Source organism: Diadema antillarum, unplaced genomic scaffold (genome assembly GCF_040938485.1).
Source record: "Diadema antillarum isolate AM-2024a unplaced genomic scaffold, OU_Dant_1.0 scf00000087, whole genome shotgun sequence".
NCBI classification, from domain to species: Eukaryota; Metazoa; Echinodermata; class Echinoidea; order Diadematoida; family Diadematidae; genus Diadema; species Diadema antillarum.
Genome location: NW_027270976.1, coordinates 1,282,972 through 1,309,497, shown reverse-complemented (window position 1 = coordinate 1,309,497; position 26,526 = coordinate 1,282,972). Strand labels below are relative to the sequence as shown.

Genomic DNA, 26,526 nt, shown 5'->3' with positions numbered 1-26,526 from the left:
TGCCATCTATCCACGATCAGCCTCAGATATTAACTGGGGCACAAAGTTTGATAAACATGATGCACTTCCCACATACTGGCCCACCCATACTGAAAATGTATGTGTAGTATTTATGACTATTGGCATCCCTTCTGTAGCTAGCCAGTTTTCTTCCCGTTACCTTGCCTGTTTATTTCAAGCTATTCTGAAGACAATAGAATACTGTATCACAGAATGTCTAAATGAATCTGTATGATATCTGCCCAAGATATGGGCTCATGTCAGTACTTGTGTAAACATCACACGTCTCTCAAGGTAAACATCACAAATAAGCATTACACAGCAAAATGGTTGAGTAACCAACCATAAAAATGATACACACAATTGACACAACCCTCCCCCTCAAAAAAAAAAAAGGACAAAATTTTGCTGCTTTTCAGCTGCGGGCACCACATACAAGGGAGAAGTCATCTAACCTGTTGGTGTTGATATGGAAACATGTTGATCTTTGATCTGCAGCAAAGAGTAAAGTGACTAGCTAGGAAACCTAATTCCACTGTAACAGACAGTTAGTGATTTATAGCAAAAACTAGAAATGTCGCTACAGCGACTGGTTATACCCCCGCCAAACAACATTTCATAAGCTTTGGTCAAAAAACTGAGGAAGTAGTTAAATCCGCAAGATCTTTCCTTGATCTTCTGCCATTAATATGCCGTTACCATGGCAACGTACTTTCGGGTACTGACGAAAAATGCGTCTTGCACATCTACAACCAAAGGCACACATCTGTACCAAGTTTCATGGAAATTGGGCAAAAACTGAGGAAGTAGTTTGCAACACAAAATTTTCCATCATTTTGGCTCATAATATGTGAGCTGTTACCATGGCAACATACTTTTTGTCACTGTCAAGAAATGTGTCATGCTGACCTATATCCTAAGACAAACATTCAATATGAATTCCATGAGAATTGGAAGAACACTGATGAAGCAGTTTTGCCATGAAGCATTTTGCCCTATATTTTACCAATAACATGCCGTTACCATGGCAACGCACTTTTTGCCACTGCGGAAATATGTGTCTTGCACATTAACATATTCAGATGAACATCTGTACCTAATTTCATAAAAATTGATCAAAAACTGTGGGAGGAGTTCGCGACGCAAGATTTGTACCCATTTTTGCCCATAATATGCCGTTACCATGGCAACGTACTTTTGGGTACTGTCAAAAAATACGTCTTGCACATCTACAACCCAAGGCACACATCTGTGCCAAGTTTTATGGGAATCGGTTGAAAACTGAGGAAGTAGTTCGCGACGCAAGATTTGCAACGGACCGACCGCCCGACCGCCCGACCGACCGCCCGACCGCCCGACCGTCCGCTGATTCCTATATACCCCCTTCAAACTTCGTTTGGCGGGGGTATAATAACGATGCATATATACATTGATTCACTGAGCTGTATTTCCTGTCCCACAATCAGACTGTCCACAGTAATCCTGTGATTTGCCTTCTAAGATACTTTTCCCCCTTTCAGTCACTGTGAATTGAACTGGATCCAGTGAATCAAAAAGGTCTTAATTTCCTGCACGTTTGTGTGAAATTGGTCAAACTTTCAATGATTCGTATCTATCATGCTAATAAAGAATTCATCTTGGCAATATTCAGTTCTTAACTATTAATTGGTTGGAGCTGTAGCATTGCAAATATGTTCATTCATGCTTTTAGTATAGAGGTGTGTGTAAATGTATAGTATATACCTGTACATTGCGTTCTGCAGTGCAAAAATGCTGGGAATCAAAACTTATTTTTGTTGTTAACTTGTAACCTAAAGACACAAGGTCTATATTGACAGTCTCACCATGAAACCAGGTCCCTTGGTGACACACTGCCTGCTTACTTCCTATATTGACTGTTTGAACAGAGAGAGGGTAAGAGTCAAAGCTATAATGTGGTGGAGATAAATAGCCTATCAAAACAAGGTGGCCACCATCAGAAACTCACTGACCTCAACCACTCATGACACTGTGGTGTGAGAGTAGGAACACACATTTATTGGTAAGTCGGTAAAGAAGAAAGAAGACTGGTGTGAAAGTAAGTGACAAGCTCTGATTGCATTCTATACAGACCAATCTAAAAGAAAAGATGCCAAGATGAAAAATGCAAATGTAATTAATGGCCTTACAAATCTCTACTAAAACTGAACTTCAGAGAGGGTCACAATTCCCACTTTGACGACACAACTGCATGGAATTCCTCTAAAAGCCTACGGCTACCCCATGATGGTCTAGCATTCAATAGAGCCGTAGTACAGCAAGCTTCAAGAGTGGTTTACACCATGCCATGTAGAAACACAAGCAACGTCATACAATTACAAACACAGGTCCACATCATATTGTGCACCATGTGAAATTGATTGGTAGGCAGCACCACAGGGAGTCAGGCCCACAATGATTTCCAAATGCTCACAAAAATATTGATATTGTACTTTACACTATTATCACATCAAGTGTGTTTAGTCTGACCGTGGTTTCATGCAGTATGTGTAAATGTGAAACAAATAAAGCATACAGCTGAAAAAATGTTCGCACATTTGCATTACCCTCATTTGATGCCATGTCTGTGGGATTGTCAAGACTCGAAGAGTATGAATTACTCCAATTACTGGATAGAGGAAATATTCAATCAGCAGCAATAATTCTAGTGCATAATATCATCCTGAGGGAACAGCATTCCGTTTTTGCATGACTGTGACATTGAGGCTTCATATTCTGATGGTGCTTTAAAATAAATGTCAAACTATCCCTTACCACATAAATTTGTCAAGATGGAAATCCCAGATCACTTGTGATAATATGGTGAAAGGGAACAGAGAGAGAGAGAGACTCATATGCAGCAAATGTGACAGCAAGACATGTCAGGTACAAAGAAAAAAATGTGATACAAATATGAAAATGAGAGAGTGAAAAATACAGACTGAAATAAAGAGAGGTACAGAGAGAGAGAGATGGAAAGAATTGAGAGATAGAGGGAGAGAGAAAGGGGGAGAAAGATGGAAGAGGGAAGAGAGAGAGAGGGAGGGGAAGGAGGGAGGAAGAGAGAGAGAGAGAGAGCAAGAGTCAAGTGGAAGGACAGAGTGCACAGAAATACCAGAGCCTTGAGGAATATAAACAACACCAAAATTTAGCCATCAGGATGGCCTTGGACATGCTACCAAGAGGAAATACTTCACAGAAAGGCCAATCACTACATTAAAGTTAGGAGTTCTCTTTGCCCTGTTCTCTAAATTTCCAAAGTCTCTGTCTGAAGATGACATCTGTAGTAGTATTTGTGAGTAATGGTATCTAATTAATAGCATTATCAATCAAATCTGAGGTCACTTCATCTCTCAGTTTCCAGATGAAAACTTGGGAGTATCATCCCAGTGTGTCTAAATGCTCATAGTGTTATGAGTCACACAAGCAAAACAAATATCATGCGTGCTACAACTGTATAGGCCTACACAATTGCCATACACTTCATGATCCCATATGATGATCAAACACACTATCATTTTAAAGAGAGAAACTCTCTTCTGCTACATAGGCTTACAGGAAAAATCCAGTCCAAATCACCTATAAGTTAGTCTGATAAAAATGAGTAAAATCTTATGAGTCCGATGGTAAAAATTTGACTGAAATCAGATGAAAAATAAGGAAGTTATGACATTTGAAGTTTTGCTACAATATTTTGCTCCAAACATTCCATGGAATTAAAGAAGTCAAGAGAATATTCGCATTCCTAATGTTCAAAATATATATACGTCCAGTAGTTTGAAGTGAATTTCAACACATACTTCCAGTCATCTTACAGAAAAAAATACAACTTTGAATCACCTGCACTAGAGAGCAATATAATTCAGCTACTAACAATATAAAACTTTAAAGAACCCTGCCTTCTCCACAAACACGCACCCATGGACGCACTACATATTTATATGCATGAGACATTTTGCTCGTCATTGTATGCTACCTTTAACCTTCCCAGAAGGCAGTAACTTATGTCCCCAAGATTACGCACTTCACTTATGACAGGAAAGTGTCCTACATGCCCTCCTGTATACACAAACAAAACGACCAAGGCAGGGTAGAACCAGATGAATTATACACCAGCTGCTCCCAATCTGACTACTATCCAACCTCTTGTCATATGGCTTTAAATAGTACACATAAGAAATTCTGACTTGTTGCACCATATGGAAGAGAGAGGGGTGGGGGATGGGGAGGGAGAGCAACCTACACATTGTAGGGTGAATGATAGTGCTGTTTGGCAGCTCAGAAGTTCATTGGGTAGGCCCTATCTAAATGAGCAATCAATGAAATGAGATACAGCGTTATACATTGTATAGAGAGACTGATTAAACACAGATTTATAAAGAGGGAGATTATCAAATATGGGGGGGGGGGGAAATGAGGGAGAAACTCAACTGGAGTATTAAGGAACTGGTGTACAATGTGACTGGTGACAAGTGGATTAAGATTTACTAATTAACAACCCAATGAACAAACAAAGCTTGCATTACAACATCTCATGTAAGCACAAACACTTATGAGCATAGAAAATGCATACCATCAATTACTATTAAATATTAAATGATGAAGATGAATTACCACAAAATACATAGTAGGCCTACTTATACCCATATCTTTCATATGGTGCAAATTATCTCTGTTCTATTGGTTGACAGTGAAAATCATGAAAAACAAAGCCCAACAAAATATCATATTGCTCCAAACACTTGAAATTGAAGCACTGAATGCAGGTCAGACCTACATGCTCTGTATGACTACTGAAAATACATGAAGAAATAGGTCACATGGCGAAAGATGAGGGAAATGGAAGGCATTCTTTTTTTTTTCTTTTTAACTGTGTGAGCAGAAGGAAACAGAAAAATATCACATGCATGGCAGGACAGAGTGTTCGCTTTGACCATCTGTGAAAGCTACAGAGCTGCTCACACTGCTTGACCACAGTCAGACAGACTGAATACTTGGTTCAATGAAGTTGTCGTACAAAGTACCAGTAGTTTACACGCATGTACACATCTCCAGTGGTAATCAATGCATATTGATGAATAGAGATTGAGCTGCGAGATGACACTCTTGACTGCACAAGTGACAAAGACATTGAAAGACCATAGAGCTACTAACGTCAGTAGCTCCTTGGAAAGACCCAGGACACTGTCATGTAATACAACAATCCTTGAAACCTAACAACAAACGTAATAATGGCCTCATACACATTCCACAGTAACCAGGAGTGTGTGTGGTGTTTTTCTTTGGTACAGTTGGAAAGTTAAAACTTAAGTAACTATCATAGTCAACCTGGTGACAGCTATGGCCATTGCTGACTGGGGACAACCATTTAAAATGCTTTGAACAACACATTTTAACACAGTTTGTGCACAACATACAATGTATTGTCATGGTGTAGAGGTGTAGGACATTTGTGAACTGATTCAAACAACAGCAAGCTACGATTGGTTTCCTTCAGACAATGTAAGATCTGAATTACTAGTAGTGTACTGTCTCTATTGTTTTCACAAGGGTTAAATTTTTGTGAATTTTGCAAATTATAGCTGGATAGCGAATTTAACAGCATGTGAAAATGTCTCCATGCACTAGGGTAATAGTGCATAATACGTTAGCATCGGCATCAATTTGCGAAAACAACATCTCGCTAAAATAACATCGTATGAGTTGATACAGTAATTCATCATGACATTATTGAATGAAAATGCAAGAATAAGCAGCGATTTACGATTTAATAGGAAGAAAACATGTGTGCAGCGCATCCTTGGTACGGAAGCATACCGTACATATCCTGAGCATGAAGTTATTCAAATTGAATATTTTAATATGCATTTAAATGATGTTGTTATCATTATGATAAAATGATGCCAGTTATTGAAATAATATGCATTAAGAAATAAAATCAAATTACAGAAATGATACTGTTTGAACTAATTCCTAAAAGCAAAAGCTGATACTAGTAGAATGTGAACATGGCTGGCCAAATTTAGATGAACATATTTGTCCTCTTCATACAGTATGTACTGTTAACTGAATGGGTGTTACAGATGTGGATCTAGCTGTGATTTCATTTTCCATGGGTCACTGCAATGTAATAACTCTAGCAGGCAAGTAATACCGCCTACTTACTGGCATTACACATTCCAAATTGCACAGGAGTTCACTGTTGTTGATTGCCAAGGTAGGGGTGGAGTGATTCTGCAGCGCAGTGATGACAAGTCCTCAGATTTTCCAGAGTGACTCTTATTGACTGTCAGGACAATTTTGGATCATGGGGAGATGTTGTGCTTTGTAGACATTGTGTATGTGTGTGAAATGCAATCTCCTGCACTCACAGTACCAAAGTACCTCAGGGAATATGCTGATGATTGTACTTTTATCACATTGTCAAACAACAAACAAACAAAACGTGACAGATTCTGTTATCCAGTATTATCTTTCTCTAATGTTTCAAGTATTCAATTTTCATTTTAATATGGCAGTTTCTCCTAGAACAGGTGATGGAAAATGAATATGAAATCTAAACAAATGGAAATATGCTGCCAAAGTGTCACAAGATAGAGACAAGATGCTGGAATTCCCTTTTGATAACCCAAGATGAAGTGATTTTCCAACATGAATGACTAGACTACATTTAATTATGACCAGTTTTGTTATGTTACTTATGATATAAAATCACAAGAATGTGCTAACTCAATATAATCTTATTTCAATTCATAAATTGAAATAAGATTAAATTGAGTACCGGTATTAAAGATAGTGTTTCTGCAAGAAATGTAACTGACAAATTCATTCTTACCCAGCAGGATATGCCACATAGCCAGTGTTGGGATCACATGTCAATGCAGAATTGTCCTTGACGGTCAATCCAAGTACCCTGTCCAACGCGACCTGTCATGGAAACATTTATAAAACAATAATCTATAACTTCTATTTATCTTTTATTATACAAGAGAATAAAAAAGAACAGAAATCAATAATCTTGCCATTGCTTTGACTAGATGAATAAAAAATTTCTGAGCTTTGCTAAGAAATCCTCAAGCTACAACTGGACAGGAATGACTCACTACAGTCACATCCTGAGTAAAGATCATTCTACATTTTGTGTAGTAGTGAGTACATGTGTGTGTGCGTGTGTGTGTGTGTGTGGGGGGGGGGGGGGGTTCAATGAATACAAATTTTTGTTATTCAGAATGGTGCATCAATTGACAAACTGACATGACTGTAATCATTATTCAAATTTCTTGTGTGCAATAATTTACCTCCTTTTTGCACTAGTAATAAATTCAATATGAAAAATGCATGCCCATACTGACACAAATGATAAAGAATGTATTGTAAGTCTTAACAGAATTCAGCGAGAAAGACAGAATTGTACCTTACTGGCGACAGGGTACCTATGTACATGTGGATTTAACCATATCTCTATTTACAAACCATTAGGGAATCAAACTTTACTCTGTTCTAAATTCATGTTCTGACATGTCATTTGCCAAATGTAAGACATGCACTAGACTCATGTAATCCCTGAGCAATAAAATTTTAATCATCCAACAATGTCTATATCATTACTATGTACATGTAATTTATACCATTTTCTGACATACTTCGTTACATGAATTTGAACGAGTTGTGGTCATTCTTGATGTTCAGTTATAAATACATAGGTATAGTATCACACCAGTATTCTTTTTTTTCCCAGATTTATTTCAGATTATGGGTGTTTTATAAACCATTTAGTTAATCTTCCCCACAAGATATCATCACATCTATCATCATAATGTACCATAGCTGGAATAGGTCCTACACTAAGCAATTATACACAAGAAGATGGACAGTACAACCTACACCTGACAAGAATAGTTAATTTATCTGCCAATTTATGAAGACTGCCACACGATTTTAGATTGATAAAATACAAATTTTGAAAAATATAAGACTCGAGTACACTTGGAAGAGATGTACAGTGTCAAAGAGGAATGCATTCACTGGCTGAATTGTATTGTACAACTCAAATATAGGGTAGCTGTAGTGTAGGTATTACTCTAACAAACGAAACAAAAAAGAATGATAAAAAAAATTTCACTTCATATTGATGATGGTACTCCTATGCCAATATTCAACATGCAAAAGCAGCACTTACTCAGAAATATGACATCAAGCGCTTTATAAATTTATGTTATACTAGTTATGAAAAGCATAGGTTTTACATGTAGCCTGTGGTTGAATTTTTGACAGCGTTATGGTCAAATTATATGGACGGCTTGCTTTACAAAAATTACAAATATATTTTTTAGATCTAATAATGATTGCACGGAATTCCAGACATTGATATGACATAAATAAAATAGGCACATTTTGTGTTATGTTGGATTTAGGCCTAGTGTATAGCAAACTAAAAGTAAGTGTGTGCAAAGACCAAGTTCTACTTCTAGTGTTCTACATCTATTTCCAGATCCAGTACATTGATTGGAATTGCCTTGATTAAATGTTGAGTTATAAAAGACAAGACGGGCTGAAATTCGTCTTTCCCGTCGTCTGGGGCCCCCAAAAAGGCCAGAAACGGAACGGCCATCAAAAAGTAGGTTGACCATGTGCACAATTTTTTTGAAAATCGAGTGGTTTCTAAGGAAAACTGCTCTAAATCAAGATAACTCGAGTAAATCGACGATAAAGAAAATCAAGCAGATTTTGACGGAACTACTTTAAACCTGATGACGTCATCACAGCTGACATCCTTCTTGCTTCACCTCTTTTTCAACACAAGTCATTCACGATCAATCACACTACACTAGTTTGGCAAAGGCAGCGCGTATACGCGTATTGTCAAGAGACAATTGCGCGCTCAACCACTATGCCTGTACACTACTATACTAGTAAACATGCGCACGTTTTGTAGACTCAATACGCGCTACCACTGCCAAACGTACGCATAAGCTGTATGTCATATACTTGTGCACTGTATGCTGCATTGAGTCAACATGGTGGGCTGTCAAGCGCACCCACACAGTGCGTACAAGCTAGCACCAGCAATTAGATAAGTCAGGGCTCGACACTAACGGTGGCCCAGTGGCCTGGGGCCACCAAAAACACACGTCGGGCCACCAAAATTTCAGAAATGAAGAATTTGGTGGCCTGATCGGGCCACCAAAAAAGGTCGGATGTATGCCTTTGGGCCACCAAAAATAAAAGTTAGTGTGGAGCCGTGGACAAGTGATTGCTTTGTAGTCTCACCTAAATTTCTATAGTTTTCTATACATTCATGGATACGGACTATCCTCAGCTCTAAAAAACATGAGTATACATCGTAAATTTAGCGGCAACTCTAACGTTAGACTAGGATCGTAAGAATCTAGAACTACATTATTCGGGGGACACCCCCGAGAACAACGTAAATACCACACTTCTCACCGCACAGATCAAATTTATAAGAAAACACACCTAAACAAACGCAATCGTCGACAAACGAATCACTGACCATATCGCAGATCGGATTGATATTTTAATGGTTGCTGTCGGCAAGCGTAATTACGCTCTTTTCAGAGCGATTTGCGCTCTCCGTGGTTGGCTGCCGGTATTCTGTAATTTAAATTTACCCCATAGAGAATCCCCACCTCAACCAGTACTGCATACTGTACAGCTTGGCTTCATGAATTATAACCTCTATCTGCTCTAACGACTATTTAGACTAGATATCTGCAGTAATGGCCAGTAATTAATGCAGTATCATGCGCAATTTCATGTCCGCACCTTTTTACTGAGCGGTACACCTCCTTTCCTTCTTTTCATGCCCGCTGTTCCACGAACCACACGATTCTTCCGATCCCCAACGGCCAGTGAAGATGGACGCTGATTATTCATGATGACAAATTCTTATTAAATCTATTCTTCCATGTTTGCACAAGAATCTCCGGAGCACAAATGTGACAATGTAATGATAGTTTCATAAATTCCAAGGCTCGCCAGATCAAATCATCCTGCGGCAAATAATGGGACACGTCGTCTTGCAAGTTAAAATGCGCCTCATCTAGATGATAGATCTCTATGCAGTATTCTCCCTGAGCTGAGAACAGTGAGCGTGACAGCCTCGCTACTACTGCTACCCGTGCAGTACCGGGGCGAATCGGCTGCACTCCGCTGGAGAGATACCAGTCACGCTGAATACATCATGCAACGCGACACTTCTCTTCCCTGCTGCTTGCTCAGAAGCTGGCGACGAGCTATTTTATCGGTGTACAAAATAGCAGATTTAGATGAAAAGAAGCCTTAAAAGAAACAAACAAAGGGTATAATCCATTCGTTTTTTCTTCTCTGAAGCATCCCGGTGTGTGCTCTCGTTGTTTTCTATCAGAAGAGCTGAGGGAGGGCGAGCTGTGAAATCAATTCATTTGTGGTGTCGGTCTTCGGTAGACGAATTTTGCCTTCGATCAGCTTGATTGGTTATCGGTTATACGCAGGTCACCAATGGACCAATAACAACAAACTCCGCCCAGATGACCGCGGAAGTTCTTCCTACCACTACCGGCGTCTGCTGCTCTACGGATCCCGCATTATTCTCCCTACATCGCAGCACATTATGCATTACTAGTGGTATGTGGTGCATGATGCAGTTGGGGTCAGGCTACGGTGCTGTGTACTTGTACTGTTGTAGTACGATCCATGCATTATATGATACTATGGGTATGGGCTTTGTAGGATTTTCACGTCGGATAGAGTGATTAGTAACGTGACACACTCTCTTTTAAAAAACAGTCACTCAGAAAGTGTGTTACCCATGACATGTTGATGTTGTGGGTATGATGCCCAATGTTTTTCAGCTAGAAATTTATGATGAATTGTAATGAGATGTCACTTGAACATGTAATCAGAGCTGCAAGGAGAATTGGGGCCCACATTCACAAAACACCTATCTTCACCAGCGGCACTGTGGACAAGATCACAGGCAGGCATGTGTATTTCAAGGCAGAAAACATGCAGAAGACTGGTTCCTTCAAAATCCGTGGTGCGCTGAATGCTGTGAGTATGTTTGAACCAACCTTCTCTTTGCTAGCCAGATGACAGGAGTCAAAAACTGGAAACAAACACTGTCTGAATACAAAGTCTAACGATTGATATTTATTTATTCATTTATTAGTCTTGTTTTCACAGTGAGTTGAACACTGTTATTTGTGGAGGCCCTGCACAGTATGGACAGTACACACATGTATTCATAAACATCAAAACAGCATGACAATCTAAACGATGTAACAATGATTTAACATCTGTTAACTGTTCTATTAACTGTTCTATTAACTGTTACAATACAATGATCCAGGAAATCTAGTTTAGTTGAGTAGAGTAGTAATGCAGAGTATCTGTATAGTCTGTATCAAGTATAGATTATGAAACACAATTCCTTGTATTGTAACAGAGAAGATGTATGTATGTTGATATGAGTTAGTTTCATTCGTATTAATTCTGTGATATGTGTTGTACCTGTGATGTATTTAATGTTCACTTTGTTGTGATTTCCAATGTACAAAGAATTTCCCGAGTGGACATTAAAGTACCGGTAATCAATCAATCAATCAATCAATCAGTCAATCAATCAATCAATCAATCAATCAATCAGTCAATCAATCAATCAATCAATCAATCAATCAATCAATCAATCAATCAATCAACATCATTCTGACATATTGCCTAGGATTGTGTAGGCTCCCTACAGTTCTTAAAATGTACTACCTTGGTATACAATGTTTACCACCACAAAAAAGGAAAAAAACAAAGCCCATTATAGAGACTTGGGTCACATCACAGTGTCTCAGTGTATTTCTGCATTTTGATCGTTTCCATCAACTCCATCATTTCCAATTAATTGTTGTCCTGATGTAATACAAATCATCCTTTGCAAAATGACCAGCAGTTCATTGAATATATTCTTGTATATAAACACTTTTAGACATCACCTTTGTTGTCTGTTAACCTGCCATTGCATTCAAAAGTATTGTCAGATAGATGTCCTGTAAACAGTCTAGATGATTATATATGGTTTTTTTTTTTGTTTGTTTTTTGTTTTTTGTTTTTTGTTTTTTTTTTGTTTTTTGTTTTTTTTTTTTGGGGGGGGGGTTGGCTCAAAGTCCAGTACATGCACATCAGACATCTTTTTCTAGGGGGGGGGGGGGGGGGGGAGAGCAATATGTGCACGTGAGAGAATACAACTTTGTTCATGAAATATTTCTGAGGTACGGAAAGCATGCACAACCTGTATTTTTAAATCAGAGCTGTCATTATAGTGCAAAATTGTATCACATATTTGTTGATTATTGAACTTTGTGCCTTATTGTGATTCAAAGAATCAGGCTCTAGATAATATAAAAATGTGTAAACATAACCACTAACACACACTCATATTCTTACATGGTAATGATGTTTTGAAGACTGTCAATGGTACCCTATTGAGGGCAGCCAAATTCTCTTCAGGGGATGGCAATGAGCTGTATGCTCTTACCACATGAGGGTGCTTTCAATAAAAATCCTTTGTTTTGATTCAGAGTTGTTATGTTGAAGGCTATTAATTGAGGTCATTTATACTGTCTTAGGTCAAATTCGTTCTTTGTTTTTCTTCCATGAAATAAATTTCCTAATACTGTATACGCCGAATATTTCGCGAGTTTTTTATTTTCGCGAATTTCGCGAGTCAGGTGCTATTCGCAAAATTATCGACACGCAAAAATATTAACTCTGATCCCGATGTGGATGTGACGTACGCATGTACATTTCTCCGTTCAGTACAGGACTCCACGATCGCGAATTTAACCACTCGCGAAATTGTCAGGAATTCCCGGTTTGCGAAAATGTAGACTCGCAAAATATATGGCATATACAGTAGTAAATTAGTAATATTCCATCTGTCATAATGGCAGAGGCTCTATCAATGAGTTTCGTTTCATTACACTTGACTACATGTATACACAAACCATATATTTAATGTTTTTGATTTTGCAAATTTCCCAAGTTTACTTGTATTTATAAAAAAAGCAAATCGAAGGTCAATATTTTCTTTCAAGTCCAGATTTGGAAATATTGTGAAAATGAATATGGCAGGTATGGCATGCCCCTATAAACACTATTTCCCAGCTTTTGTTGTTATATTTTTTGTTTGTTTGTTTGTTGGAGAGGACCATATACTTCAAAGGAATCTCAGAGCCTGAAATTTTCATCACAACAAAATCATGAAAGTGTCACAACCATTGATAACTGTACTGTATTGCACCCCTCTGATTCTCAGCTGCTATTTTTGCATTATTAACTGGCAATTTTGTTAGACCATAATATGGCCACTGAGATTCTGTTGATTTCTTACTTCACATGTTTGTAGTTTCTGTTATGTGTCTTTACATGGTTCCTCTTGTCCTCACTCTTTTCAATCTTCACATCCACTTTACTTTAAGATTTTACACAATTTCCTTTCAAGGTATATATTGTTTTGTCATTAATTACTGTAGGACCTATAATTTTCTTGAAACCCCTTTGAAATTGTCTCCATATTGCATTTGATCTATATGATAAACAGAAAATATGATAGATGAATTTATACGTATGTGGTATTCAGACTTCCTTTATACCGGTAACTGCTTTAAATAGAGCTTGTCATAATTTGAAATGTCCTCACTTCTAGTCAAATTAATGTGTAAAAAGAAGAGATCATATCCTCAAAGCAAATATTTTTCATAGTCCATATATGTATCAGTTAAGTTTCCTGAATCCATTTGGAACTTTTTAAATCAAGAGAGGAAGAGAGAATAGTCCACTGGTGTCAGAAGGAAGTGAGTCAACGTCATCTGCCATGAGAAGTAAAAACCTTGCTCTAAATCTCAACCTTGAAACATTGTGTCACATTTAGTCTTCTTGCAGTCTGACATTTGATAGGATCCTATACCATGTCGATTCTTTGAGGTTAGATTATGATATAACTTATTAGTTTGATATTTTATATGATATAACATAGTTTCTTTGACATTTGATATAACATGTAGATTCGTTGACATTGCCATGTATTTATAAAATACAGTTCGACCTCGATTATCCGGCCTCCTTTTATCCGGAAATCTCTATTATCCGGACGCGTTCACGCAGTGAAGGACTTTTTTTTTTCATCCAAAAATTGAGAAAAAACAGTGACTTTAAACTCAATTAAAATTTCTACAAAACTCACAAGATTTACCTACAATATTCTAACATAAATTCACACCACATTATCATCGTAAAAGTGAGCAGTCATCACCACCGTTGCGGGGTACGCTACCTGCCTAGCTGCCAGTGCACTGGGACGGCAGCTTGGACGGCAGCTATACATTAACATTGTGTCTCCCATATCCGGCCAATTCGCTTATCCGGATGAGCGCCGGTCCCGACATGGCTGGATAATCGAGGTCAAACTGTAAGATGAGTAACCTGAAGAAATCTTTTGTAAGTCCAATGTCCCTTGGAAGATATTTTTCATTTTCTCTTCACATTGATAACATAGCTTTTGTTTAGTTCTTTTCATCACCTTCATTCTCACCCTCCCTTTTGTACTCCTTCACTCCCACTAACATCTAAATACACAAGCATATTACACCTAACACTATTAATCATATGATTGCACACAACTATCTAAACATATGATGCACACACATGTGGTTTTGCAATTATGTGGCCTATTCATGCGATTGCTTTCCTAAATGAGTAATCGGGCACTGTGAGCCATTCTATAATTTGTTTCAGTACCAATCTCCATCACAATGATGCTTGCAACAAATGAATAAAATACCTTCATCATACATTATATTTGACTGAGTGATGATGATGATTAAAAAACAGCCAAAAAGATATATATATATTTTAGATTAATTGTTCTTTTTTTTACATTCACCGCAGGTTATGTGCTTGAAAGAAAGTGACAATGCGACTCAAGGTGTGGTGAGTAATTGAAACTTTTGATCTATGCATCAATTGTAAATCAGAAAATATTGTACAATGCTTACGTAGGAAGTCATCACAAAAAATCACGTAGCATTTATTTCTTAATTATCATATGTTGAAACATCACATGACAGTGTATGCAAGTAAGGTTCACATGAAATAGCAACTTTATTACCAAGTATGGACTTGCTTAGGTACTGAAATACTGTTTTCAAAATGATTTATTGCACAAGATGTGCATTCTTGGACATGGTCTTCAGCACAGTTTGTAAATATATTACTGATGTTCATAATTTATTATGTGCATTGCAAATAAATTACATTTGGAGTGGGTATGTCCATTTATTAGATTAATTATCTCTCCTGAAACTTGACCTAGGTGACCCACAGCACTGGAAATCACGGTCAAGCCTTGGCCTGTGCAGCCCAGCTTGCTGCCATGCCATGCTCTGTGGTCATTCCTCGAGGATTACCATCGGTCAAGGTGGAGGCCATCAGGGGCTATGGAGCTGAGGTAGTCTTCTGTGAGGCCACACAGCAGTCCAGGTCAGCACACAGTGCACCCCACAGGGTGGAGGAGAGGGATGCAGAAGATGAACGTTTTTCCCAGTGGGAAGGGAAAGGGTGTTCTAGGCTTGTAGGGTTCAGTTAAGTGATGGATTAGTCCTTCAGTTTATCATTTCTTCTCTTCAGAGTTAGTTAAAAACAACAAACAACAAATTACCTGGGTAAGACTTTAGACCATGCATGGATAGGTGTCTCCCACTATAACAAAGTCCTTAGGACTAGCAGTTTTCTTTTGTTGTATAAAAATTTTGTTATAGCCAAACAAATAAAGCATGTAAAGATACATATGATCATTTTGGGACCTATTTTTTTTTTTTACTTTTTCGTAAAGAAATGTTGTTTATAACCACATTCATTCCCTTTGACAGAAGTGCATGGTATCAATGAACGGTTATTATCAAAGCATGCAAGGTTTCACAACTCCAATGTTACAAGCAACCGGAACTGAGCATTAAGATGCTTGAAAGTTTGGAAGGAAAGAATGAAGTCTTTTTTATATGAGCTTTAGCTTAATTCTTGTGAGAGAAAAAAGGGAGAGAAAGAGAGAGAGAGAGAGAGAGAAAGAGACAACTGAGTCAGAATAGGCATACAACATTTGTAATCCTCTGCAACTCAAGATTATAGATAGACTTGATATTTACATACAAACACTCTTGATCACAGTTAAACTATTTGCATTAAATATAGTAAGGATACATATATATATATATATATATATATATATATATATACAGGGCTCGACACTAACGGTGGCCCGGTGGCCCGGGGCCACCAAAATTGAAAGTCGGGCCACCAAATTCCAAAAAAAAGGGCAAATTTGGTGGCCCGCCTCGGGCCACCAAATTTTTTTGAAAAGTACGTCAATTAATTCGTAACTGTTTGCGCCGGAAATTAGCAGTTATATTTGTTTAAAGGATGGATGAAAAGGACTGAATGAGTGCCTGAGAGTGAGTGTTGCGAGTTTGTTGAGGTTTATTTATGAGTAGGCCTAGATGTATGTCCAACTTCCTATTCTTACTATGACTGGATAAAACTTAGATATTTGACTCATTAAAAAAAACAGGACTTTTAATGTTTTTGTATTGTTTTTTTTTGGGGGGGGGGGGCCACCCACCAAATTTTTCTCTCGGGCCACCAAAAATTTGAAATTGTGGATTTTGGTGGCCCCATTGGGCCACCAAACAAAAAAGTTAGTGTCGAGCCCTGAGATATATATATATATATATATATATATATATAAACTTCTTAATCAAATCAAAGTCTTCATGCCCAATGGAATACAGTATTTCAGATGTAATATCAGTGTGTACCTGTTCCCCTTGTATGATCCTGGTTAAAGTATGATTCAGCTCTACAGAATCAACCATTTGATGTCAAATTGTATTTGCATCAAATTGGCTTATTCATCAAGAAGGGTGTGTTCACTAATTCACCGACAAGGTAGCAGCCAAATACTCCCTGAGTATTAAAATCACAGCACATTAATAGCACAGGTACCACACCCCTCTACACATCAAAAATTACCTTTATAATTGATAAGGGAGAGTTGAAATAGGGATTATGTCTACTGAAAGGTCTGAAAGACATAGGACAAACAAATGTGAGAGGAATATCAATAAGTGTTTATATTTGGATTTCATGCGCCAAGTGGGGACACTAAATGTCAGCAATAGAGAACAATGAAATGTCAAGTGGTAACAGGAGCTTGAATGCTTATAAGGATGTGAACTTTAAGTGACCTTAATGCCAACAAGCAAAAGTTCTGCGAATTTAGAAGTTAATGTTGGGACATGTTACTGTAATGCATGTTGTTGGACTTGTCATGACCTGTATATTTCGTGGTGTGCATTATCTGTGGCAGGAAGGAAACGTGTGCCAGGGTAGCGGAGGAGCGCGGCTTGCTGCACGTCCCTGCCTACGACCACTATGACGTCATGGCGGGTCAGGTTGGTTTCCAAGGGAAAGGACGCCCTTCCACCCACATCTGGCTCCCTGGCATGGGTGGTTGGTGACAAATCACATCCACTTAATGACTTGCCAGTTTGTGGGAGAAATAGCGACTCCAGAGTCCCAGATTTGGTGGAGTGATCTTGTTTGCCAAATATTATTTTCTTTCTCAGAAGTCTTGTAATACCTAAAATTAGCTCTGTTATTGTGGAATGACTGAAGAAGGACAGAATGATTCCACAAATTAAAGATGACAGCATGAGACACAGTTACTCTTTGTTTGCAGCATAAAATTCAGCTGCAATCACTGTAAGTTATATAAAGTCAATTATGTCATTAACCAGTGAATCTAATCAAATATAAGAGTTCCATAAATAATCTTTAAAAACACTTAAAAGCTATATTCTTTTTTCCAAGCAGTTCACATTGACTTTTGTTGTACACAAAATATGACATTTTCTCTGTGTGTGTACAATATACTTTATTCAGGGAACCACATAGAGCATTTAAAAGAGAAATTATAGAATATTTCAATGTATAGCTTAAATATGATTTTTTCTTAGTGATGATGTTCATACATTGTTTGTGTGGTCCACATTCTCTTCTGTTACACAGGGGACAATTGGGCTAGAGATCTGTGAACAGGTTCCAGACCTTGATGCAGTATTTGTCATGACAAGTGGGGGTGGTCTGATAGCAGGCATTGCTACGGCTGTGAAGGGACTCAAGCCAGATGTCAAGGGTGAGACCACTTAGACCACTTCATTAGGTATTTATCACAGATGTCATGGAAAGAGGGTTATTTCCCCCAATTGACTGTTTGAAAGACTGGGATAATATTGACACATTGAGTTGACGTGATATCTAAAACAAACAAACAAACAAACAAACAAACAAAAGAAAACCTCTGCCATATCTATTACAGTGCACTCCTGTTATAATGAACATGGTTATAACGAAATTCCAGTTACAACGAAGTAAAAATTAGGGCCGCAACGTTATCCACTCTCTGTATTTTTATTGCTTATTGTCCCCGCCAAACGAGTTCGAGCAGGGGACTATGAAACGGGCTCCGTACGTGTGTGTGTCCATGTGTGTGTCCGTGTGTCCGTGTGTGCGTCCGTGTGTGATCAAAATGCTACAAAATGCTACTCCTTCGCCATTTCTAACCCGATTTCGATTCCGTTTGCTTTATGTGATGGCACTAGGTGAGGGCTTCAAAACTTCTACACAGAATTTTGACCTTTGACTTCTTTGACCTTTGACCTTGATTTTTGACCTATATTGTACATTTTGCTACAAAATGCTACTCCTTCGCCAATTCTAACCCGATTTCGATTCCGTTTGCTTTATGTGATGGCACTAGGTGAGGGCTTCAAAACTTCTACACAGAATTTTGACCTTTGACCTTTGGCCTTAATTTTTGACCTATATTGTACATTGGCTACAAAAAGCTACTCCTTCGCCATTTCTAACCCGATTTCGATTCTGTTTGCTTTATGTGATGGCACTAGGTGAGGGCTTCAAAACTCTATACAGAATTTTGACCTTTGACTTCTTTGACCTTTGACCTTGATTTTTTACCTATATTGTACATTTTGCTACAAAATGCTACTTCCGGCTGGGACATATATTACGCACCGTGTGATTTCTACTTTTCCTTGTTTGTTCTGTTATAACGAAATTTCAATATAGTGAAAGAAACTGCCTGTCCCGAGGACTTTGTTATAACGGGAGTCCACTGTATTGTCAAAACAGTTGAGTACCTTTGTCAAAACTTTCTCCTTATGTTATCAATGACTAATGCATTAATTTCTCTAGGTCTTATCTGACTGGGCATTGATACACTGATGGTCATTTCATCCTGTATAATATGTCATGGAATGACAGGAAATCAAAGCACATAGATTGAAAAAGAAAATCATCATATCTAAACTCAGTGCACTTTGGTGTAGAGTGGAAAACGCTTTACTTATTCGGTAAAGTTCACTATGTCATGTTTGAATGAAGTTTGAAAAAACAAGGTGTTAAGTAAAATGTTTTCACTGTTATAAGATTAAATAATTGATGAAATTGTATCGATTGTTTAGGTAAGATATCAATTTATATAATGTTGTTACATATTGTTCAGTAGGGAAACTTCAAAATTGAATTTCAGTTGAGATATTTGTCTGGTTTTGGCCATGGGCATCAAAACATATTGAACAACCAAGGGTATGTGTTGCTATTTATCTTCGAAAAGTCACCTGTCCAGCTATAATAACCCATTAACTTCATCTATTTTATTTGTCTGTCTGTCTGCAGTATTTGCTGTTGAAGTCGAGGGAAAAGATTTGCAGAGATGTCTGGAAGCAGGTAATGTATGTTTGAAGAACAAGAACATCATATGGTTAGCTTTTGATTTATGGTGATGGTGAATTAATAACATTCAGTTATGATCAATACACTATTATAAGCACGCCTCTCTCTGTTATTTGACAGATGAAATATGATAACACTGTGTACTTCATTACAATTACATTTGACAAGTGAATTGATAACTATTATTGTGTGTTTGACATCTTTCAGTTTCTGTAAGGGTATTACTATAATCTCTTCTCTCTCTCTCTCTCTCCCTCTCACACACACTCTCTCCCTCTTTCTCTGCAAAGAAAACCGATGCATTCTCTCATTTAACTGTTTTTTACATCACTCCATGGACATCACCCGTTGTCTCTACTAGGTGAGAGGTTATGGCCGAACCCACCACAGACCTTGAAGACAGTGGCTGATGCCACTCCAACACAGCAGATTGGACAGCTGCCATGGCCAATAGTCCGGGATCTTGTAGAGAAACGGGTCTTCACCGTGGTAGGTTAATTGCCACTGCATATCAGGGACACGTGGTGCCTTCACATTCAAACGATCAGCATTTTGTGTGACCTTAAAGAAAACGTAACATGAAGAGACTATGTATTGAAAATGTTGGCCAGTGGAATATATTCTGCTTTGGAAAATACTTGCACAACAGACTGCTGCAAGTGAAGAACACTATTATGAAGATTGATTTCAGTTGAAAAACTGATATTTTTGCCGATTTTTTCCCTTTATGTGTTGTTTGAAAGTTTGGTTCCCTATAATGCCGTTCCTTTGCAATGTCGATAAATTCAGTATATCTTCAATTCAGATCATTCTGTCACTAAATTAAACTGTAAAATGCAAGCAGTGAAACAGTCAAAGTTCAGACATGTTGTAGATCCTGTACATTGCTTGAAAAAAGCTTTAAGCCAACATCTGTTGTTTTTGTTTTTAGCAAGGTTTTTTTTTATTATTTTTTTTTTTACAGTAGTTGTGTTTACTAAGATGTTGTCAGAGAGAGAGCATGAATTGAATTGTCATTTTTATGCCTCCGCAACGAAGTGGCCGGAGGCATTATGTTTTCGGGTCGTCCGTCCGTCCGTCCGTCCGTCCGTCCGTCCGTCCGTACGTCCGTCCGTCCCGTTTTGTTTTTGTCGATATCTCAAGAACCGTGTGGTGGTTTTACATCAAACTTGGTATGAGGGTATATCCTTGGGGGATAATACTTTGTGTGGATTTTAGGGTCACAGGGTCAAAGGTCAAAGGTCACAGGTTATTTTGTGGGAAAAAAATGAAATTTCATGTTTTTCTCCATATCTCGCAAATGGTTCAAGGTATCTTCATGGAACTTAGTATATATGCTTGTACCGATGGGCAGTGATTATCTAGGGAAGTTGGGGGTCATGGGTCAAAGGTCAGGGGGGTCAAAGGTCAAGATCAGCTCCTCAAAATATCACTACTTTCCTTAAAATGCAATATGCCTGAAGGTTTTTTTTTTTTTTTTAACTTGATGTATGGCATGTATTACCCAATATATATTTTTGGGGAAGTTTCTTGCCAAAAGGTCAAAGGTCAAAAGGTAAAGGTCAAGTGAAAGTGCTAAATTGCACTTTTTCCTCCATATCTCGAAAGTAACTCAAGGTATCATCATGAAACTTACATATTTATGCATGTTCAACCTAACAGTGATTCTCTTTGGAACTGTGAGGTCAAAGGTCAAAGGCCAGGTTTAGATAATGCTATTTTCGCATTCAATACTGAAATTATACTTTTTGTCAATACCTTGAAAATTACTCAATGCATAAACTTATAAAAGGGTCAAAAGTCAAGTAAAAATCATCAGTTCCCCAAATACCTGCACTCTGACATTTTAATCATTCATCCAATTGAACCTAGTTCTAGGAAAGTGAACATTCAGCTTATTTGTGTCAAACCTGTCATTTTAATATTTTGCCAATTGTGTGAAACTGTCATCACACATTGTCAAGACATTGTACTATAGACCTATTAGGAGAACCATGCATTATGGCGGAGGCATATCAGTAGCCGTAGCGATATATCTAGTTGTGTACTATGATATAAAGTGTGGACACAAGAGCATGAGGATCTATCAATGAAAAAACATTTATGTAATCTTCTTTCAGAGTGATGAGGAGATAATTGCTGCCATGAAGTTTACATGGACAAGATTAAAGGTAATGGAATTTAAGATATGTGACAATGTTGCAAGTCTGCTGGGCCTCTAACTCACTGAGCTTGGCATGAGCATGTTCCTTACTTCCAAACTTGAGATATAGCTAGTCTCTTGGTGTTCACTTCTATCTCCATACCCGTATGTTCATTGACACAGGGAACATGTAATTATTAGTATCTCACATCAAAATACACACACCTGTCATTGTATACCAGAGATCTTCCAGAAGTGGGACTACATAGTGGCTCAGCCTGTGCACTCTTTCATTGTTGACATACGTCATGTCCATGCCTTTCCTTAAAACCCTCTAATGAAGCTAAATCTATTTGATATGTCAAATAGATGTCATGATAACATTGTGACATCTATATATCAAAAGCATGTCATTACTGCATGCCACGCTGCGGGGATTAGTGTGTCAAATGTAAGCATTTCCACATCACACATCTCTCACAGGTATAGATTCAGTCGGCATGAAGTTGCCACAACATTTATCAATTGCAATTCATCTATTTCTTTGATACACTTATCCATTTGTCGATTTAGCCCTAAAATGCAGGATCATTTTTCTCTCTTATTCAGACTGTGGTAGAAGCTGCAGGAGCCGCACCCATGGCAGCCATACTCTCCAAACAACTTCAGACGTTGGATCCAAGCATTCAAAGAATTTGTGTGGTACTGTGTGGAGGTAATGTGGATGTGGATAACTTACCATGGTGACCAATGACACTAAGATTGAGTCTGTGATGAAATCTTAGTCATTGAGAAGTGATGAATAGTAGTTCTGGTATCATGTGTAATTATCTGGCTGGTACACCTTACTCTTACATTCTAGTGATGAAGAGAATATCCTAATATAATTTTCTACTAATGCCTGGAAATGATTGGAGTGAGTGAACTATGTAAGGAAAATGACTCATGACTTGAACAGCAAAACCAAAAAGGAATGAAAACACTGATGGCAAGTGTTGGGTCATATTAAATTTATTATTAACATATGAAACATTATAAGATTTCTTTTCCTAATTTCCAGTGAAAGTAACATGAACAAAGGTCAGGTAGACTATCAATAAAACTTTGATAGAATGGACCTCAGTTGAACGAAAGCCAGAGACACAATAATCCGTATTCACAAAGGTGGCTTAAATTTAGTCCATAGTTACGCAAATTTCTTCTGTGTAAATGTGTGTGACAGATCACCAGAAATGCAATGATAGCCACACATTGATACTTGTGTGTGTAAGGTACACCTTTTTCACGCTTATTTTGGTCCATGGACTAAATTTGGACCATGGTTTTGACTTAAACCACTTCATGAATATGGGCTAATGTGGTTATTTCCACCTGTTTGATTGAGTTTGTAGCCCTTGATAGCAAGGCATAAGTGGAGATTGCAAACAAGAATAGCTGCTTTGTTACTTTCAGTGATGAGCCAGGAAGTATGCATATCAATTAAACTCATGATCATATTCTACACTATGGGGATTTCATTATTTTTCCTGGTGAGCATGAGGCACCTATCCAGCAAATACTGCATTAGACAAAGAAATAATTATCAACTAGAAAAGAAAAGTGATTTGGAATTCAGATATTGGTAACTACTCAAATTCATATTCTTGCAACCAATTTACAATCAATAATGTCATGTTTATGAAAAAAGGACTTTGTGTGAATTAAGCTCTAATTCAGTCCTCTTTCGGCAAAATAATTGGACATAAGTCACTATTGCTCATATCTTATCATATGAAAATCATGTAACTTGCAATTTAAATGTATATTTTCTATATTAAAGTAATGCAAATAGTAATAAATTACATGCAATTTTTATAAAACAAACCACTCTTGCGTACACTTTCTCCAACTTTTCGTAGCAAAATCTTGACTAAAAGTTAAGTGTGCTTGTTTCTAAACAATTTGTGATTAGAAGAAATAGTCTTTGTACAGTTAGACTCGTTTCCAACTGACCATTTGTACAGAATATACACAGAAATAAATAACACATATTGCACCTCATTTACATTAGTTCAAATTCTACATAAAACTAACACTGCAATCTGTGCACACAATTGAAGAAACTTGGTTCATTGTAAATCCATTTTGGTCCTCAGTTGTATATTATATTCATCATTACAAGAGCACCCTGCTGTAAAAGCATTGCACAGCACAACCTCTTTCTTTCATTTTTAGGAAGGGCAGGGACTCTAGATCTTCAGATGTAGCTTTCCCTGACACCTAGCTGTAGTCTGGTGGAGGTACACAACATATCCCATCAGTGTAGAGATGGTCTTTAAATCCATGTTATATCATAATCCATTGAAGTCTTGGCCGCAGAATCTTGGTTATGACATTTCAGGAACATTACACAAAGATAAAGGAGAAGTTCTTGTTACGCATCAAGTATCTCTGTGTATAAGGCATTAATGCAGGTTTAATGGAGATTTGCCACTAAACCATGGGGTTCATTAACAACCATTCTCTCACCCAGGTCAGAAAAAGATGTGTTACTAATGGTAAAAGGGTAACATAAGCTCATTTAGCATTCTTACAGGGATTAAGGAGAAAGTGTTGAAAGCACACAATGTGGCAAGGATAGAAGGAGCTGTGGAAACACTGATTGACATGCAGATACTTGTTCAAAGAAAAGAAAGGGATAGACAGTTTGGAGAAGGTCTGGTGGGATGCAGTCATCTGTTGAAAAGGTTATCCTTAATTCCCTATCAAGTTGACACACATGAGTAAACATCTTTATCCTCATGCACTATAAAACACAGTGAGGAGAGATTAGATGCTGGGAGGAGTGGAGATAATAGAACACAAGGCAACTTAATGGTAGTCCAGCAGTAGATGAATGCATCATTAGCCCCAGGTCTAATCCGTTCTAAGGGTTGATGTGATGCTATCCAGCCTTCTTTTTACACGATCTTCTTGGACCATTCACTCTAAGTTACCTGTTGGGTTTGGCCAAGACAATCACATAAACTTGACAAATACAAACAAAACCACCGCGCCCCCCAAAAAAGCATCTTGGATAAAAAGATGTCTTTCATATATATTTATATATTTCCAGAAGACACTCAAGTCAAAAGTGCAACCATACCATCAACTTCACTTTAAATAACAAGAATGGGTTACATCTGTTAAGGTTTTACTCCCTGTGAAGACAAAATTTCTTCCAAAAATATAGATTTATCACTTCTGTATAAAGATAATCTAAATGTTGCATGAATGACTGAAGTTACAACTATATTTTCCTTTGACTAGTTTTAAAAATTAATTTCTTGTTTCAAATGATTCTAAATTAAAACTTACTAGTGAAAAAATAGAGCAGAAAAAAAAAAAGGATTCCATAAGTTTTCAAACCTGAGACCTCCGGATTGCTAGCCCGGTGCTCTACCAACTGAGCTATAGAAAGCCCTAGTACAGTGTTTGTCCAAGAAACCCTTAATTTTCAATGCTTGTGTGGTCAGAAGATATCGTAATGTGTGCGTGTGTGTATGTGTGTTGAGAGAGACACACACATACTGTATATACACGTTAACCTAAAATAAACCCGCAGGATGTAAATCAACTTGGGGATAAATGCAAGGGATCACCAAAGTGATGCAGCTCTTTGAATAAATGCAAACAGGGAAACTGACCAGAAATGAATAACTTATTAGTGAAAAATTTAGCAAAGAAAGTGGGATTCCACCGGGATTTGAACCCGAGACCTACGGCTTGCTAGTTTGGTGCTCTATCTTGTTCAGTTCTAAAACATGACAAAGAATGAACTTTCCTTTGTTTTCTCAAAGCAAAATCCAGGAATGTAGAAACATGATTTTTTTTTTTTTTTTAACCCTGTGTTAAAAGAGTTTGAGCACACCTCATAATATTAATATGAGAGGAAAATATAAATAAAACTACCTTTGATTGCCCTTTGCAGCAAGGCAGCCAAGAATCTATCATGCAAACTATTACAATAACATTGATAGAAAGTACATCGCAGATGCTCAAGAAAGAAACTGATTTAAGTCTAGATCTTAGAGTAGCTAAATGTGCAGCAACAGTTTAGTATTTCTGCATCACAATTACTCCTTAAGCAAGCATTCTAGCCTAAACAGTTAAAAAAGAAACAAAACAAAGAAACAGAAACAATTTGTAGCTAAAACAGCAGTGCACATTGTTGTACTACCTTGATTTTATATGTTCTGGTACATGTAGAAAAAATATCTAAAATTGCAAATGAAAATACTAGTCTTACAAAGAAGATATCAATACACCAGTACAAACAACTTGACATATTTCATTCACAACTCTTTGTCCTATGCATGCTTCTCATTTACACAGTGCCAGTTGGATTATGTCAACTCTGATGTAAGCCAACAAATTTAACTTGTTGCTTCTAGGATTTGTAAACCTCTATAAGGCTAGTACACGGCACATCCCATTCCCATACACTATGGGTTAACTGTACAACTGTGATGTCTCCACCATGATGGCTT

The 26,526-nt window shown here is 37.6% G+C and overlaps 2 protein-coding genes across 2 annotated transcripts in view; one reads left to right on the top strand and one right to left on the bottom strand.

Moving 5' to 3' along the window:
• Nucleotides 1-10,430, bottom strand: part of LOC139718058 (uncharacterized) — a 76,271-nt gene extending 65,841 nt beyond the window's left edge. Inside the window, exons 1-2 of the mRNA XM_071629551.1 lie at nt 9,805-10,430; nt 6,854-6,945 (exon numbers count right to left, since the gene is read on the bottom strand). Of these exons, the coding sequence (XP_071485652.1) occupies nt 6,854-6,945; nt 9,805-9,915 (203 nt within the window). The 5' untranslated portion in view covers nt 9,916-10,430. The remainder of the gene's footprint in view (nt 1-6,853; nt 6,946-9,804) is intronic.
• A 369-nt stretch (nt 10,431-10,799) lies between these two features.
• LOC139718015 (serine racemase-like) lies at nt 10,800-22,765 on the top strand. The gene is made up of 9 exons (XM_071629502.1): nt 10,800-11,070; nt 14,956-14,997; nt 15,380-15,546; nt 17,429-17,513; nt 18,130-18,256; nt 19,819-19,869; nt 20,237-20,364; nt 21,996-22,046; nt 22,628-22,765. Exons 1-9 carry the CDS (start codon nt 10,882-10,884, stop codon nt 22,763-22,765), a joined length of 978 nt encoding a protein of 325 aa, XP_071485603.1. The 5' UTR covers nt 10,800-10,881.
• The last annotated feature ends 3,761 nt before the right edge of the window (nt 22,766-26,526 follow it).